This window comes from Microchirus variegatus (assembly GCF_963457635.1).
Source record: "Microchirus variegatus genome assembly, chromosome: 8".
Lineage (NCBI taxonomy): Eukaryota > Metazoa > Chordata > Actinopteri > Pleuronectiformes > Soleidae > Microchirus > Microchirus variegatus.
In genome coordinates, this window is record NC_139809.1 from 17,024,904 (window position 1) to 17,043,059 (window position 18,156).

At 39.4% G+C, this 18,156-nt stretch overlaps 1 protein-coding gene across 1 annotated transcript in view; it reads right to left on the reverse strand.

The window, feature by feature from the left end:
* Positions 1-9,594: 9,594 nt before the first annotated feature.
* tead1a (TEA domain family member 1a) overlaps positions 9,595-18,156 on the reverse strand; it is a gene marked incomplete at its 5' end in the record, with an annotated part of 33,714 nt that continues 25,152 nt past the window's right edge. The window contains 6 exons of the mRNA XM_083893342.1: positions 9,595-10,107; positions 11,706-11,858; positions 12,011-12,151; positions 14,596-14,769; positions 16,386-16,513; positions 16,776-16,837. Coding sequence (XP_083749468.1) covers positions 9,994-10,107; positions 11,706-11,858; positions 12,011-12,151; positions 14,596-14,769; positions 16,386-16,513; positions 16,776-16,837 — 772 coding nt within the window. The 3' untranslated portion in view covers positions 9,595-9,993. The remainder of the gene's footprint in view (positions 10,108-11,705; positions 11,859-12,010; positions 12,152-14,595; positions 14,770-16,385; positions 16,514-16,775; positions 16,838-18,156) is intronic.

Sequence of the window (18,156 nt, forward strand, 5' to 3'; positions counted from 1 at the left end):
TCGCTGGTTTTCTCTATGGAGTTTGGTGTGGGAAAGAGAGCGCTTTACAAAGTGACACACATTTGGTTTTTAAGAGACAATTTGCCAAAGTTTTGACGTGAAATTTCATCATTTGCTTAAATGCCACATACCTGATGCATCATTGTCGGCTGTCGGTTTGTCGTCGTCGGCGTAACCAAACCTCAGCAGCTTGGACATGTCCACCGGAGCTGGTTTCTTATCAAACACTCTGATTGAAACACAAATTTTAATCAAATGACACTCAAAGTGCTTTCGCAGGTGAAAAAAAACATAAATAGAAAAACACAAGATAATAAAAGAACGAAAACATAACAATAAAACAGAATTGTGTATGAAAATTCAATAAAATAAATGAATAAATAATATATATATATATATAAACAGAAAATGTGGCCGACAATGATTGTGTTTTTTATTACACATGAATTCAACCATAAAGTAACTACAGACCAACAGCGCCCTCTTGTGCACACATGAACTTACATCCTCCTAAATTTGCCGGTCGCATGTTGGTGTTTGCTGAGTGACGGTGGTTTCTGTGTCGGACTGTGGTGAAGGTTGTTGTTGTTGTTGTTCTGCAGAACACGAAACAGTATCAGTACAGTAATGGTGGCAGTAGTACTAGTAGAATACCTAGTAGTAGGAGTGGCAGAAGTAGTCGAAGTAGTAAAAGCAGCAGAAGAAATAGTAATCGTGGCAGTAGTAATAGTAGTATTGGTGTTAGTTATAGTAGTAAAGGAAGAAGTTCATGTGCTGTAGAAAAACTGGCAGTAGTAGTAGCATTAGTAGTATAAGTAGTCTAGTACAAGTATTAGTAGTAGTAGGAGTAGTAGAAGAAGTAGTCTTGGCAGTAGTAGTAGTAGTAGTAGTAGTGGTGGTAGGTTTAGTAGTATTAGTAGAGGAAGAAGTACAAGTACTGTAGAAGAAGCGGTGGAAGTAGTAGTAATAATGGTAGACTTAGAAGTAGTCTTGTACAAGCAGTAGTAATCGTAGTAGTATTAGTGGTAGTGGTAGTAGAAAGAAGGAAGAAGTAAAAGTAGTGGAAGTAGTATTGAAGTAGTAGCATTAGTAGTATAAGTAGTCTAGTACATGTACTAGTAGGAGTAGTAGAATAAGTAGTCTTGGTAGTAGTAGTAGTAGTGGTGGTAGTATTAGTTGTAGTAGTAGTAGAAAGAAGGAAGAAGTGCAAGTGCTGTGGAAGAAGTAGTGGAAGTAGTATTAAAAACCGGTAGTAGTAGCATTAGTAGTATAAGTAGTCTAGTACAAGTACTAGTAGCAGTATGAGTAGTAGAAGAAGTAGTCTTGGCAGTAGTAGTAGTAGTGGTGGTAGTGTTAGTAGTAGTAGTAGAGGAAGAAGTACAAGCACTGTAGAAGAGGTAGAAGTAATAGTAATGGTGGTAGACTTAGAAGCAGTCTTGTACAAGTACACTAGTAATCGTAGTAGTAGTGGTGGTTGTATTAGTTGCAGTAGTAGTAGAGGAAGAAATACTGTGGAAGAAGTTGTGGAAGTAGTATTGAAAAACTGGTAGTAGTATCATTAGTAGTATAAGTAGTCTAGTGCAATTACCAGTAGGAGTAGTAGAAGTAAAAAATGTAGTAGAAGTAGTAGTCTCGGCAGTGGTAGTAGTAGTGGTGGTAGTTTGATTAGTAGGAGAGGAAGAAGTGCAAGTACTGTAGAAGAAGAGGTGGAAGTAGTAGTAATATTGGTAGACTAAGAAGTAGTCTTGTACAAGTAGTAGTAATCGCAGTAGTAGTAGTGGTGGGAGTATCAATTGTAGTTGTAGAAGTAAGACAAGTAGTAGTAGTGGTGTATGAAGTACAAGTACAAGTAGAATTTTCAGCAATGGTCCAAGAAGTAGAAGTAGTAACGTAGTGGTAGTGGTATTAGTTATAGTAGAAGAAGAAGTAAGTACTGTAGAATTAGTAGCAGGAGAAGTTGTGGCAGCAGCAGTTGTAGTAGAAGTAGAAGTAGCAGTAGAAGACAAATACACAACACGAGCATTAGCATAAATAAAGCTGAGTCATGAGTTATTGAACTGTGTGACTTGTCTAATTTTGTGTGAGGAGACATGACATGAACACATGAACAGCCTTCCCCTCTGTTTACCTTCTCAGTGCTGCCGTTGTCGTCGTCCTCACGCTCCCAGGCGGACATCTTGTCCGTCCCAAAGGGAGGCTCCAGTTGTTGGAATGCTCCAGGGCTTTTCTTCTTTTCACTGTTGGAGACAAAACAGACACCAAAACGGTGTCCATCACTTAATCATGTTCAGTATAAAAAGTAACATGATCACAGGAGACCGACGTCCTTGATGTCCTCTGTGTCACACGATTGCTGTACTGACGTCTACACTAGTCCAAGTCAAATCTAAACAAGTCTAAACTCATGTAAACTAGACCAAGTCAAGTGTAAACTAGACCAGGTAAAGTCTAAACTCATGTAAACTAGTCCAAGTCAAGTGTAAACTCGTCATAACTAGTCCAAGTCAAGTGTAAACTCGTCTAAACTAGTCCAAGTCAAGTGTAAACTAGTCCAAGCCAAGTCTAAACTCATGTAAACTAGGTCAAGTCTAAACTCATGTAAGCTAGTCCAAGTCAAGTGTAAACTAGTCCAGGTAAAGTCTAAACTCATGTAAACTAGACCAAGTCAAGTGTAAACTAGACCAGGTAAAGTCTAAACTAGTCCAAGTCAAGTGTAAACTAGTCCAAGTCAAGTGTAAACTAGTCCAAGCCAAGTCTAAACTCATGTAAACTAGGTCAAGTCTAAACTCATGTAAGCTAGTCCAAGTCAAGTGTAAACTAGTCCAGAACAAGTCTAAACTCATGTAAACTAGTCCAAGTCAAGTTTAAACTAGTCCAGACCAAGTCTAAACTTTTGTAAACTAGTCCAGGTCAAGTCTAAACTCTTCTAAAATAGTCTAAGTCAAGTGTAAACTAGTCCAATGCAAGTGTAAACTAGTCCAAGTCAAATCTAAACTCATCTAAACTAGTCCAAGTGAAGTGTAAACTAGTCCAGGTCAAGCCTAAACCGGTCTAAACAAGTCCAAGTCAAGTGTAAACTAGTCCAGGTCAAGCCTAACCTTGTCTAAACTAGTCCAAGTCAAGTGTAAACAAGTCAAGGTCAAGCCTAAACTCGTCTAAACTAGTCCAAGTCAAGTGTAAACTAGCTTTAGCCAAGTACCATCATTCACCTGTCCTCATTTCAGAAGTAATAAGATTTAGTAGAAGTAGTTGTACAAGATAGTTGACTAAGAAATAGAAGTAGCAGAAGAAGTAGTAGTAGTAGGAGGAGAAGAAGTACAGAATGCAGCAGCAAGTAGTAGTAGTACTACTAGTATTAGTAGTATTAGGTGGTAGTAGTTGGTTAGAGTACCTTATTGTCTTGCCGTCGTCCTCTGGTGAAGTCGTGAGCCAGTCTGGACGTTTGTAATCGTCGGTTGAAGACGGACTTGTCTCGTCGTGACACAACAGTCCTGTATTTACACAGAGATAATGGACACGAGTGAAGGTCAAACATCACGTCTTCATCGATGAAGACACTGAAGACACTCTTCACCTTTGTGTCCTCCTTGTTTGGCCAGTTTGACGTATTCCGAGTCCGTGTCCAGGACTCGGACTCTGCGTCCTCTGGTCTTCTCCTCGTGGTCGTCAGCCGTGATGGACGAGGACAGTCCAGGGATCTGAGAGATGTGAGCGCCCACGGCAGCTGGAAGAGTAGAATATATGTTTATATTATCCCTGTTTTGTATTAATTTAATATTTGTGTGCAAACTTTGCACGTAATCCAAGTTTTTCATCTTTTTTTTTGCATTTACTTTATTATTAAGCACATTTCTGTGTATATTGTTCATATTTTATTGTATTTACTCATATTCTTTATTTTGTATTGTCCATATGTTGCACATTTATGTTAAACATGAGACCTGTTTTGCATTTATTTGATGTTCTTGCACACTTTATATATTGTCCAATTTTTTAATTTACATTGATATGATTATACTTTAATTATGAAGCAATTTCTATGTGTTGTTTTGTGTGTATATTATCCATATTTTGCACTTGTAATATTTTATAGTCTCTATTTTACAGTTTACTGGTGTTTATTTGTGTGTAAAGGTTTTAAGGGGAAAACAAAGTAAAAGTTTATCATTTACAATAAACAGTTATTGTTTAGTTTAGTATTTTCTTACCAGGTTTAGTTGCTTGATGATCATGACTCGTGATTTCTGTGGATTTTCTGGTGGAAATGGAAACAAAAAACTCCTGTCAGTAGCAACCTCTGTGACCACACACAATCATCATCATCATCATCATATATGTGCACGAGCTGCACTGACGTCACGACACGACGTACGTATGTAAGTCTTAAAATAAACGTAAGTAAGTTTTAGGCAGTTTCTTACTCTGACTCCATTTCTTCGTTCGTTCCTCGACGTGCTCTGTTTGGAGCCGCTGACCTCGTTGCTACGGAAACGGACCGGAAACGACCGCCGACTAAGCCCCGCCTCCCCCCACCTGTTTCAAATCTCACCGGAAATGAGCTCTCGTCTCGAATTCAACCGTTTTTATTTAGAATTTTTAAGTCGTACACATTAAATATTCACAACGCTACATGTATTTAAAGGTACATTGCGTAAAAACGTGTTAAATTAGAGGAAAAGGACGTTTAAAACGGTCAGAAGTACGCAAGAGGAAACGGACCGGAACCGACCGCCGAGTTAGCCCCGCCTCCCCCCAGCTGTTTCAAATCGCACCGGAAATGAGCTCTCGTCTCGAATTCAACCGTTTTTATTTCACATTAAATTATTTTAAAATTATTTCACGTAAAAAGGTGTTCAATTAGAGAAAAAGGACGTTTTAAACGGTCAGAAGTACGGAAAAGGATGAGGGTCATATGAAAAAAACAATTCTGAGAGTAAGGTATAAAAACATCTTTTTTAAAACGTAAAACAAAAATAAGGTATCATAAATTCATACATTTTATAGTAAAAATAGAAATCTAAAATATCTGATACTAAATAATAATGTTTTAAGTATAAAAATGACACGTTTAATGTATTTAAACAGAAATGTCATAAGTAAATAAACGATATTGCAAAATACTCCCCACACACCACCATTAATATAATAAAATATGGACACAGTAAACATAAAATGTGTAAAGTACGATATAAAAACATCACAGTGCGTTCAGGAATGAAGAGAAAAACCACAGCGCAGATTTTGGAACTGACCATTTATTTAAATTGAATAGCATATGCGTACAAAGTCTCTACAAAGCTAGAAAATATCTAACGTACTTTTAGCCATGAGGGGAGAGAAAATAAACATTACAAAGCAAAGATCAGACCCTGTGAAGAACCAACGACACACACACACACACACACGTTCCCTACGTGTTCTCTGTTCTTCGCCAAAATAAGAATAAACATTAGAATATCAAAGATATACACAACATCTGTAATAAACGTTATTGTCACTTTTATACAAAGCACCTTATCAAAAGACCCTCAGTGCACACACACACACACACTCACACACACCTGACATACACACACACACGTGTGTCGCACATGCACTGGAGTGAAAAGATTCAAGGCCATTTTTGGGATCGATTACATTGACAGGATTTCTGTGCCACACAAAGGTTTTTCGAAAAAAACAAAAACAAATATAAAAACAACAACAAAAAAACATCCATAACTCGCACGTACAAGAAAACGGTAACAACAATGACTCAGCAGAAACTCAGCAGTTCAGAAACGTCTTTGAACGATAGTGTTCTACAATGCCGTTTGCGGGATTTTCGTAATTTTCGCATTTTCCGTCGATTATAGCGAGCAGACGTGGCGACAGTAAAGTTAATCACAGAAATCAGTTTCTTCTTGCAGTCTTGCCCAACAAGACGACTAAAAGCGTCCATATTTGTTAAGAAATGCCTTAAAAGTGTATTATTTTTTGCGCTGTACAGATGTAACCAACCCGGTCGCCGGGATCGTACGTCGCTATGGGATGTTTCTGCAAACCACAGATACACGGACTCCATTTATGAGCCAAAATGACGACTAAATATTCATATTCATATGAAGGTGTTTAAACTGTTCAGGGAACGTTTTGAATCTGACTGTATTATCCAGGTCTCGGATCTTCTAGCAAAGAAGCCCAGACCGCCCTCTACCCAGCAACTTTTCCCAAGCCAGACAAGAGATATCACTCCTGCAGTGTGCCGTGGGTCGGCCCTGAGGTCTGGAAGGACATGCCCAAAAACAGGGAGGCGTCCAGGAGGTATCCTAACCAGGTGCCCCAACCAGCTCAGCTGGCTCCCCAGAGGCCCGAATGTCCTAGCTCTTTAGCCTAACTCTAGGGCTCAGCCTGACCACCCTGCGGAGGAAACTCCTGTATTTGTAATCTCGTCCTGGCGGTCATTGCTCAAAGCTCATGACCAAAGGTTAGGGTTGGAACGTAGATTGACCGGTAAATCGAGAGCTTCGCCTTTCCGGCTTAGCGTTGTCTTCAAGACAACAGACCACTTGCCCAGATCTGCCTGTCGATCTCCCGTTCCATCGCTCCCTCACTCGACACTTCAACTTTCCTGGCCCAGATTAGGCAATCCACCCTTTTTGCGCCGAGAATATAGTCCCTGTTGACGGAGTTGAGAGTGCCCCCTGTACCAAGAACAAGCTTGAAACATCCTCTCACAGACAATAAGGCCGCCAAGGGGAGGAACACGAGAAAAACAATGGACCAGGTCAACTTTGCTTGACAATATCGTAAAAACCAATCCCATTGTGAACGGCAAACTTTGGATTTCTTGACTTTAGTTACTTGCAAACACTGGCTTGTCCCTTTTCTCTCTCAAAACTGCCACTAGCTATGCTGATGAAACAAATTAAACACCAAAATGTCAAAATGTCAGACATATTTACTGCACTAATATGACAAACTACCATGGTTTGCAGAAAAGTAAATATACTAACGCTTTCCTGGGAGACCAGTGTGGTTTTACAGTGTAGCCCATGAGCTACAGACGTTGCTAGGTTGATAGAAGTCTCTTTTTTTGGCAGAAGCTACTAAGTTTCTTGTAATAAATCACTTTTCCTCTGTTTTTTTGTGTTGCATGGTGACTGTCTTTGGTAAGCAGGTGGTAAAATAAGATCCAGACGGGTCTGTGTACAAACAACAAATTGTTGTGGTGTGAGACTAAACTGTGGGAAAGCTAAAAGCTTTTGGACAAATGTTCAAAACATGGCAGGGGTTTGGACGATGGCAAATCTAGAAACTTTTAGGCACAAAGGTAGAAAGTCAGATCTGAGTCATTATTCATCGAGAGCAAATGTTTTACAGTTGGCCAGCTCTGACTAAACATGGCTCTGGTGAAATAATAAAGGTTGCCCCCTCAACACTTCCCGTCTCTGGATGTTTTGGACAACACCGCATCACAGCTATCTCTCAATATGCTGACGATGCACTCATTTTTATGGGCGTCATTCGTCAAAATGTGATGAACGTCATGGTCTTGTTGTTCCAGATACGTCCAGAAATGCTGCTGGGATGTTAAACAGAAATGTTTCCATTGCACTTTTCTCACATTTTGCTTTTAATAAGAGAACCACTATGTTAGCGAAGTACAAAACAATGACTTAATTTTTAGGTAAAACCCAGTTTGCTGGGTTGAAGAGTTGGATTTATGGATTCAAACAGTTTCTCCCAAACTTTCTATATCTGGAAATCCGGACTTCAAAGCTATAACTTTGTGAATTCATTATTTCCAAGTGAAGTTTGGTAAATGAATACACTACACAAATAAATCTTAACTAAAAAATTGGGAAGATTCTGCCAATTTCTTTGGGCACCCAAAAGGCCTGATCCAGGAATCGGTGGATTAAACAACATCTGATGCTGTTTAATTTTTTCCATCTTCAGGCAGAGCCATGCTAGCTATGTTTAGCCGTTTCCACTTATTGCGGCTAAGTACTCTAAGCTAAGCTAATCATACCATCTGTTAGTGGTGTCTCTGTGAGAAAGTAAAATTAAGTGCAAGTTCCAAATTGCCAACCTGTTCCCGAGTTTAAAAAAACAAATCTTTAATCGCACATTTGTTGATTTTTAAATTGTTCTTCTATTGAAGAAACAAGCCATGAGAGTTGCATCTGATGAATGAGGCACCGTCACGTTATTCATGAGCCATTTCAACATGAATCCGTCACGTAAAGAAACATGAAGTCAAATCTTACAAAAAACAGACAGGAAAACGGTGTCTTGTCGAGTTCTTCTGACTCTGATACCCGATCACGTGTTTTGTATATTTGATAAAATCCGACAACAGCGACAAGGTCAGTTTCCAACCAAAGGCACTTCATGCTGCTGAGCATGACACCTGCTACAGTATGTACACTTCAACAGTTTTTGGTTTGTGTTTCATAAACTTGACATAAACGACGCCAACGTTATTTTTCGAGTAACTGGTAGAAACCCAGTCTCTGATTAAAGGGGAACCGGTGTCTGCAACCCTATTAAAAGTCCTCTGTCGGGGCAACCTTCGGTTTGAACGTGGACGTGTTGACGTTTCAGGCTAGTTAAAGCTCGAGTTAGCTGGTAGAAGAATACTGAGCTAAGCTAGGTGACAGATTTTTTTTAACGTTTCTTTCAACACCCTGAACACGTTGTACGTACGGTTCACGAGAGTCACAGTGTTTTCAAATGGATGCGTTTGAAGTTATAATCCTCAGAAACAGTCTCTGACAGCGACAGAAAAACATGTACATGTACGTTTTCTGTAACGTTAGCGTACAATTATACTATATATTCTCCAGTAAAATGTCTGAAACGGCTAAACTCCAGAGAATGTTCGGAAAACAAATTCTCCAGAACTCTCTGCACGTTATTCATAGCTCATTTAAGAAAATAGCCACCAGGGGGCGAACCTACTGGTTGCAAAAAGAATGCCAGCTTGAAAGAAAGTCCATGGGAACACGAGCTTCACTTTTACACATCTCGTACATGGAGGGCGCCAGACTCCTGTTTTTAAGGAGCAACATTTTAAAATTATGAGGCTTTTATTGTGAAAGGGTCAGAGGAAACACTGGGAATATAAGCAGGACTGAACTCTGAAGGATTATAACTTAAACAAGGTCATTGATATTTATTCATATCTATATGAAGAGTCACCTGTTGTTGCACAGAAAGGTACCTGAATTGTTAAATTTCACTTATAATTTTCTTTTTTATTAATATTATTATTATTTTTATTATTATTGACATAAATTTTAGATAGTGTTCCTGGAATCAAAATATAGTCTATGTGCTACTATCAATAAACAATTTCCCAAAGTTTAGAAGCTCTTCTTTCTTCCTTTTTTTTAAAGAAAACATACAAAAAGGTTAAAAAAATTGTTTTTTCTTTCTTCTTTGGGACAAACCCTTGAACTCTTATTCATCTTATTTTGTTTTTCCAGTGCGAGAATAAAGCTCGCACAATTTGCAGTGGTTCCACATCCACCGCGAAACCACACTATATGTTAATACAGTAGTGTTACTTCCTTTTTAGTGTTATTGACGATACACAGGGTCTGACCTTCAGTGTCTGCTCATTTCGTGGCTGATAACACACACACACACACACACACACACACTCATTTTTTCCAAAAACACACCGATTCGCTGCAAGGAACCAATTAGCAGGTTGATATTAATGCGTTTCCATGGCGGCACTGACACTGTGCTTTTCTCGCCTAATACGTTTGTAATATTCAGTATATTCTTTATTTTTGTGTTAAAATGGGAGAATTCTGCAGCACAATTTTTCACTTTGTTTGTTTTTGTTGTGTGTGTGGCCGTTTCCTTTCTTCACTGTACGTCGAGATTGTGTCGCAGAATTGTTTTTGACGTTTTAGCTCTGAAAAAAAAACAAAAGCCATATGTGTGTGTGTGGTGTGTGCTGCTGTATAATTATATTTATATATGTGTGTGTAAGTGTTAATCCTTGACAAGTCGATAGATGTGGTGCTGTGCTCCGTGCTCATTGTTGGACACCTCAAACACACACGCCATGCACAGCAAGGTCTCCTGAGTGTCTCTGTTGCTCACCACCTGGACGGACACACACACACAGGAAGAAAAAAAACAGTCAGTTTCATAGTAATCATAAAGTTATACTTACTGTAACTCAAAACCATCCTCAGTGTGAATACATGAATTTAAAGGGAGGCAATTACGTTCCTGAGTCTGTGTTTGACCCATTGTAGCAACCTGTAATTTTCCTGCTAATCCAGCAGGTGGCGGCAATGTAATATAAGTGTGGCCAGAGAAAGTCTGTACAGAAACTATTGAGTTACGTTCAAAATAATGTATTAAAAATAAGTGTTGCTGTTTCTGCAGATGGAAAATCTGTGTTGTTGGTATTTGGTGACATATCATATATAATGTATGGAAAATACTGCATATTTTGTGTGTTTAAATCTGTGTAATTGCCCTTGTAAAACTGGCATTTAATACATTTAATTATCAAAATAAATTTATGAAGTTAAAGGTGCCATATGTAAGAACCAAAAACAGTTACTACATTGAAATTCAAAATACCGAGGTCTTTTAGGTTTCGTTTTCTGACGTAACTGACAACCAGTGGTTGCTCGGCAGCTGAGACTCTACTAACTGCAATGATTGGTAGACGGCGGTAGGTGGCGCCACATGCCAAAACATGATTTCAAAACATAAACATGATTTTCAGTCTGCAAAATATTTTTTTTTAATGCAAATATTTTGTCTGTACTGTTGTTGGAAAAGAAAGTTACTTTTTTAAAATGTTGCATGAAGGTTAATGAATTCCCTTATTATATCACAATTTATAGCAAAGAAAAATAACAAGATAATGTGTAGATTCTCGATTGAATTACTTTTTTATGACAAAATAAAATTATTAATGGTGTAAAATAAATAATATATATATAAACATATACATATGTATATATAAACATATACATAGATATAGATATAGATATATATATACACACGCATATATGCATATATACATGTATATGTATATAAAATAAATCACTGTATAGTTTATTATGCTAACTAGCAGTTTAAGGTGAGCGGACATTTTTGGCCTTAAGGTAAAGAATGTCACTTTTTTTAAAAGTTGCATGAAGGGTAATGAATTCCCTTATTATATCACAATTTATAGCAAAGAAAAATAACAAGATAATGTGTAGATTTTCGATTGAATTACTTTTTTATGACAAAATAAAATTATTAACGGTGTAAAATAAATAATATATATACATTTACATATGTATATATAAACACATACATAGATATAGATATAGATAGATATATATATACACACGCATATATACATGTATATGTATATGTATATAAAATAAATCACTGTATAGTTTATAATGCTAACTAGCAGTTTAAGGTGAGCGGACATTTTTGGCCTTAAGGTAAAGAATGTCACTTTTTTAAAAAGTTGCATGAAGGTTAAATTTGAAAATGTAAAAAAAAATTTCCACCAAACTAGACTGGTTTGTGACCATGACGTCTCTGCAGCCTCCAGCCAAACAAAGCATTGAAGGGCGTTTTTACAAAATTTGTAGTAGTAATAGTGTGTGTGTGTGTGTGTGTGTGTGTGTGTGTGTGTGTGTGTGTGTGTGTGTGTGTGTGTGTGTGTGTGTGTGCTCGCTCACCAGCAGAATAGTGAAGTTCTCCAGCACACTGTTCATCATGTATTTCTCCGGCAGGTGCTTGAGCTTGTGGATGAAGTTGATCATGTATTCACACATCGGCGAGCGGCTGATTCTGTAGACGAAACGGCCGTTCTCGAACCTCGCGTACTCCGTCTGTGAAAGAGCGAGGGAGAGAGAGAGGCAGGTCAAGCATCGTCAACTTCAAAGTGATATTATTTCCATCTCTGTAAAAGCAGCTGTTTTATCGGTTCTCGTTTGATTTTTGCAGGACTGCGACTCAAAAACAAGGATAAACCCGCGCTCACCTCCACCTTCTCGACCACCTGCTTGCCGAAGGAGCAGACCTTGGTGGAGCAGGTGATGGTCATGTTCTCCGAGCTCTCGTACTGACTGCTCACGCCGTAGAAGGCCGCCGGGTCGTCCTGCACGTTGTAGTTCAGGTCCGCCTGGTGGCCACACAGCAGAAGTGTTAATCATTAAAACAGAAATAAACGTATATATCTGTATCTCCATAGCAGACATCTGATAAACAAAGGTATTCTGTGTATTAGGGCTCAAGCTTAATGTGAATAAGAATAACATAAAGAAAACGGGACAAATGTTATTAAATGGATGAATAGAAACGAACAACATCAGTAAAAGTCTGTGGAAAGAGACTGGTGGTAGGTTTGATTACTCATGAAGATTACAGCGCCCTCTGGTGGACAAAAAATAATCGGAATAATCGAGATTTTCAACCATAAAAGGATATAAAGTGATAACGGGTCCTAGCGTCTGTGCCATCTCATCTGCGACAATTTATCAGAAACAATCTACAACAAGTCATTTCAACAATTTTGAGTTGCATACAATAATCCCCGTAAGAAATTGTAAAACCAGTTGTTTTCTGTCACCACCAGGGGGTGCCTTTTCCCCCAAAATGTAATATTTTCACATAGACTTCCTCTGAATGTGACAATAATTAATCACAGCAATTTTAGATCAGATCTGACTTTTTAGCGGGAAGTTATGCAAGTTTTTTGTTTTTTTGGCGAAACATCGGGAAAAAAGCCAAAATTTGCCGCCCCTAGCGCCTGCACCATTTAACATTGATTAGAGCTTTTGATATATTTTATTCATTAACAAGTCTAGAGTGACCTTGCTGAATTTAAAGATGATCGCGGTGTGTTATTGTTTGAAATCACGCAAAATGTGATTTTGTTTAGGCCCTCGAATTTGTGATATATACAGAAAAAAAGCCAAAATTTGGCACCCCTTAGCGCCTGTACCGTTTAACATAGAGTAGAGCTTTTGATAACTTTTGCTCCCTAACTAGACTAGAGTAACCTTGTTGAATTTGAAGAAGATCGCACTAAAGCTCTAGGAGGAATCTGTTGAAATACCACATGCAACAATCCAAAATGGCCACCTTCCTGTTTGGTTTAGGTCATGGATCCTGATGACATTTTTTGTTAGTCCTGAGCCAATACACGTGTGTACCGATTTTCGTTCATGTACGTGAAAACTGACCACCAGTGTTATTGTTTGAAATCACGCAAAATGTTGTGATTTGTTTAGGCCCTAGAATTTGCAATATATACAGAAAAAAGCCAAAATTTGGCGCCCCCTAGCTACTGTACCGTTTAACATAGAGGAGAGCTTTTGATAACTTTTGCTCCCTAACTAGTCGAGAGTGACCTCACCATATTTGAAGTTGATTGCATCAAAGGTCATTAAAATACCACATGTGCAAAAATCGCCAAATGACTACCACCAGAATCACAGAATCGCGCTATCATTTTGTGACTTTTTCGTGCACGTTTAGGCCCTCCAATTTCCGCGATACACACAAAGTGGTTGTGTAACGTTGTGTTTTTGGGGGTGGACAGGTGTTAAGGTGTAAACAGAACAATGAGAACATGCTGCACCTGGACCACAGGCTGAGAGGAGGAGGAGAAGGTTTTTACTATTCATAATGAGTTCTCTGAGGAACACTGTGTGTCTCTGGACTAAGAACACACACACACACACACACACACACACACACACACACACACACACACACACGCCCTGACAACACTCATCCATGTGCATCTTTTGAGAGAGTGAGAAACACACTGACCTGACTAACTCAGGTCAGTGTGTTTCTCTGCAGCTCATGATGATCTATAGAATCTGACCTTTGACCTTTAGGGTACAATATGTCCACATTATATAATTTAAAACAAGAGACAATTGTGTACATAATTGTATGGTATTTTAAACCTAAGATTACCATATTAATACTATTAACCAATCATAACCTACACTTTTATTTATATTTCAATGTCAGAGTTTGTTTCTGTGCAGGTTTTTATATATTATTATTACATTATTTGATTGTATACTTGTATTTGTGTCTTTGAGGTCCAAAAAACCTTAAAAACCCAACTTTGTGGGGACATTTTGCCTGGGCCCCCACACTTCAGATACCTGATGGTCACAGTGACGTGTGAGGTTGCCGGGATATTTGAAAGTCCTTTAGTCAGTGTACACACACACACACACACACACACACACACACACACACACACACACACACAGGTGGAGAGTGAGCGAGTCAGAGTCAGGAGGTGAGCAGGTGTTCAAACAAAGCAACTGTGCTTTCATCAACCCACCACCTCCATATCCCAGGTGGACACACACACACACACACACACACACACACACACACACACACACACACACACACACACACACACACACACACACACACACACACACACACACCTGCAGGTACAGACAAAGACGTGGCAATGGGTGGAAAAATACAGGAAAAACCAGCATCTTTACTCATCACTATTTGAGCAGATTTTAGCAACAAAGTCATATGATCGTGTTTGTGTGTGTGTGTGTGTGTGTATGTGCTCACCCAGAACTTGATCAGGTAGAAGGCGTTCTGTGGCCCTTTACTGAACAGCTCCTTCAGGCCGCCTTTCTTCTCGGGGAACTTGTCGTAGATCTGCCTGATGTCCACACACTCCAGCAGAGGGTCGCTGTAGCTCGGACTGCTCTGATTGATGTGGACAAACAGGTGCTTGTTGTACTGAGGACAGAGGAAGAGAAAGAGAGAGAAATGTTGATGAAAATGAGGGGAAAATTCAGATAACAAGATAACAGGCGCATTCACTGTTTCTGACACAACCTCTTTGTTCCTGTAAAGTTCCAGGAACCTTTGGTAGAAAGATTTAAACGAAAATATTTCACTGATAAACTGATCTAAGCTAACTTTTCTATCTATCTATCTATCTATCTATCTATCTATCTATCTATCTATCTATCTATCTATCTATCTATCTATCTATCTATCTATCTATCTATCTATCTATCTATCTATCTATCTATCTATCTATCTATCTATCTATCTATCTATCCATCTATCTATCCATCTATCTATCTATCTATGCGAGCAAAGCTTACTATGGTAGGTAACAAGCATCTAAACTACTTAACAAACCTCTATTTTTCTATCTATTCTAACTATGGTAGCAAATTATCTAAGCTACTAATTAGCATCTATCTATCTATCTATCTATCTATCTATCTATCTATCTATCTATCTATCTATCTATCTATCTATCTATCTATCTATCTATCTATCTATCTATCTATCTATCTATCTATCTATCTATCTATCTATTGCTAGCAAACTAGCATCTATCAGTGTAGCAGTTTACTGTCAGTAATCGTTGACTGAAACTTTGCACTGTCATGATTCGTACGTCTATTTCCTGTTCTTCTTCTTCCTCATTTACATCTACTGTTCAACGTCACCGTACAAAAAACTTCACATTCAACGTTTGTGTGTTTTTTCTGTTAGATGGATGGTCAGCTGTCAGTGAGACGCTGGAGAAAAACGACACACCGAGCAGAGAGTGACAGGATGATAGAGAGACTGAGCTCACACACACTCACACACACACACACACACACACACACACACACACACACACACACACACACACACACACACACACACACACACACACACACACACACACACACGAACACAAACACAAACACACACACACACACACACACACACAGTTCTCTGCTGTGGGGTCATCGGTCATCCAGGACAATAGGTTGAGCTTGTTGTTGTCTGGAGTCTGGAGGTGTTTGTTTGTGTGTCTGTTTGTGTGTGTGTCTGTGTTCTTGTATTTGTTGCCTCTTTAGGACCTTTTTCTGACATCAATACTGACCTTGTCAGGGGCAGTAGTCCTCGTGGAGACTAAAACCTAGTCCTAATGAGGTAGAACCTCATTTCTGAGGAACTATTTGTTAGATGCGGCATACTGAGGACCAGTGAGGGTTTTTAACCAACAAAGTGAGGTCATTTTTACGAAGTAGGGACATTTTGGCCGGTCCTCAATTTGTTTTCATTCAAATCACTTCCTTAGGTCGTAAACATGCTATACTCGTTTTTAACAGAGGTCCTCAATATGGTACAAAAACCCGTTTTCCAGCCCAGGTGTTTCACACACGTTTTGCTCTGGGGCTCCACCTGCAGACATTTTATGGTACTGCACCCAGAAGTTCTTTATAGATGTCATTCATGAAGTAGATGGTGGAAATGCTGGTCCTCACTTTGTCAACAACCCAGTAGTACAAAAATGTGTGTGTGTGTCTGTGTGTGTGTGTGTGTGTGTGCGTAACACTTACTGCCTCTTGGTCCCTCTGCGTCTCCAAGAAAGACTGAAACTCCACCAGTCGTAGTTTGGTGGTGCCGATGGAGCGACCCTGCCATGCCGGCTCTCTGTGTGTTTGTGCTGTAGTTGGAGGCTCGTAGCCTAGAACACACACACACACACAACTGTTTAGCATACAGCATAACATATTACAGACAGTATATCTTCTGTAGTTTGCTGTAGGTGCCTGGAAATGCCCACGTGTGGAGGCTACGAGTGACAACACAGACGCTCATATGGACAAAGTTCACACATGTTCTTGAGTCAAGAAAGCACCCTGTAGAGAGGGTAAACCGAGCAGGAGAGAAGACGACATGACTTCTCCAGAGTAAAGACATAATTGTACCATAATATTCCCTCTCACCTGAGATTGTGGTGGTCCCTGCTGTCTGCACACTGTAGCCTTGCTGGGAGAACGGCTTGATACTGAAGAGGAGGAGGAGGAGGAGGTGGGAGGGGGTGGGGGGGGGGACAAAAAGACAGAGAGGAGAGCGATGAAGAGGCTGAATTCTCTTCTGTGTCGCGTACGAGCGAGAAGGTCAAGAGCATGAGCGCCGTCATCATCCTCATCATCATGTGGTCGTGTAATAGAGATGAGCAATGTAATGAGCAGGGTTTGCACAATGGAGCGCAGGATTCAATAAGGCGCAGGCTTTTAGACGAAAGAGCCTGGAGGTAAACTTCTTTGTAAGAACTGTCCTGATCAGCGATCGCCTGTGTTTTGGGAAGGGTTTTGAACTCGTAGCACGCTTTTCAAAACATAACAACAGGTCTTTTGAGGGGCGGAAAATGACCAGGAACTGTGATCTTCCTGCAGATCAACGTCCACCTGTGTTTTGAGAAGAGTTTGTACTTTAAGCACCAAGACTATTTTCTTCAATGGGAACTTTTTGAAAGCCCCAAAAAAGGTTCTCGCGGATGAACGTTCACCTGCAGCTCGATTAGGGTTCTGTACTTTTAGCACGGTTTTCAAAAATAAGTCGCATTGCAAACAAAAGCACTTGGAACTCTTTTAAAGAACTGAAATGTTCCTGCAGATCATCGATCACATGCGTTTCGAGTACACTCTTAGAAAAAAAAGTGCTTGTCCTCAAAGGAGAACCCTTTTTGGCTCCAGATAGAACCTTTTTATAAAGGTTCTATCTGGAACCTTTTTGGAGGGTTCCACCAAGAACCCTTTTAAAACCCTTTATTCAGGAAAGGGGTTTTATTTGGGTTCTCTGGATCAAAATGGTTCTTACTGGAACCATTAGTGTTACCAAGAACCCTTGAAAGCCCCTTTCTTTGGAAATGTTTTTTTTCAGAAGCAAATGGTTCCAGGTAGAACATCAGCCCTTGTAGAAGGACACTTTTGGAACCCTTATTTCTAAGAGTGTAGGGTTTGTTGCTTCTCGCACAATTTTCAAAACTTAAATTAAGGGTTAGAACCCCTTTCAACGAGCGGACATCTTCCAGATCAATCACCAGCAAATCAATATAAACAGCCATTTGTGGGGAAAAAAGTACCTGGAACTCCTTTAAAGAACTGAAATGTTCCTGCAGATTATCGATCTTTTGTGTTTCGAGCAAGATTTGTACTTTTATTCACTGAAAAAGAACTGTTTTACCTACATTTAACGCATCATGAAGTACCCGGGAACCTTTTACTGTCTGGAAGACTTTATTAAATTAACTTGGCTACCATGTGCCATTCCACTCTGGTCCACCAGGTGGCAGTAATGCAAACAATGTCTATCCGCTTTAAA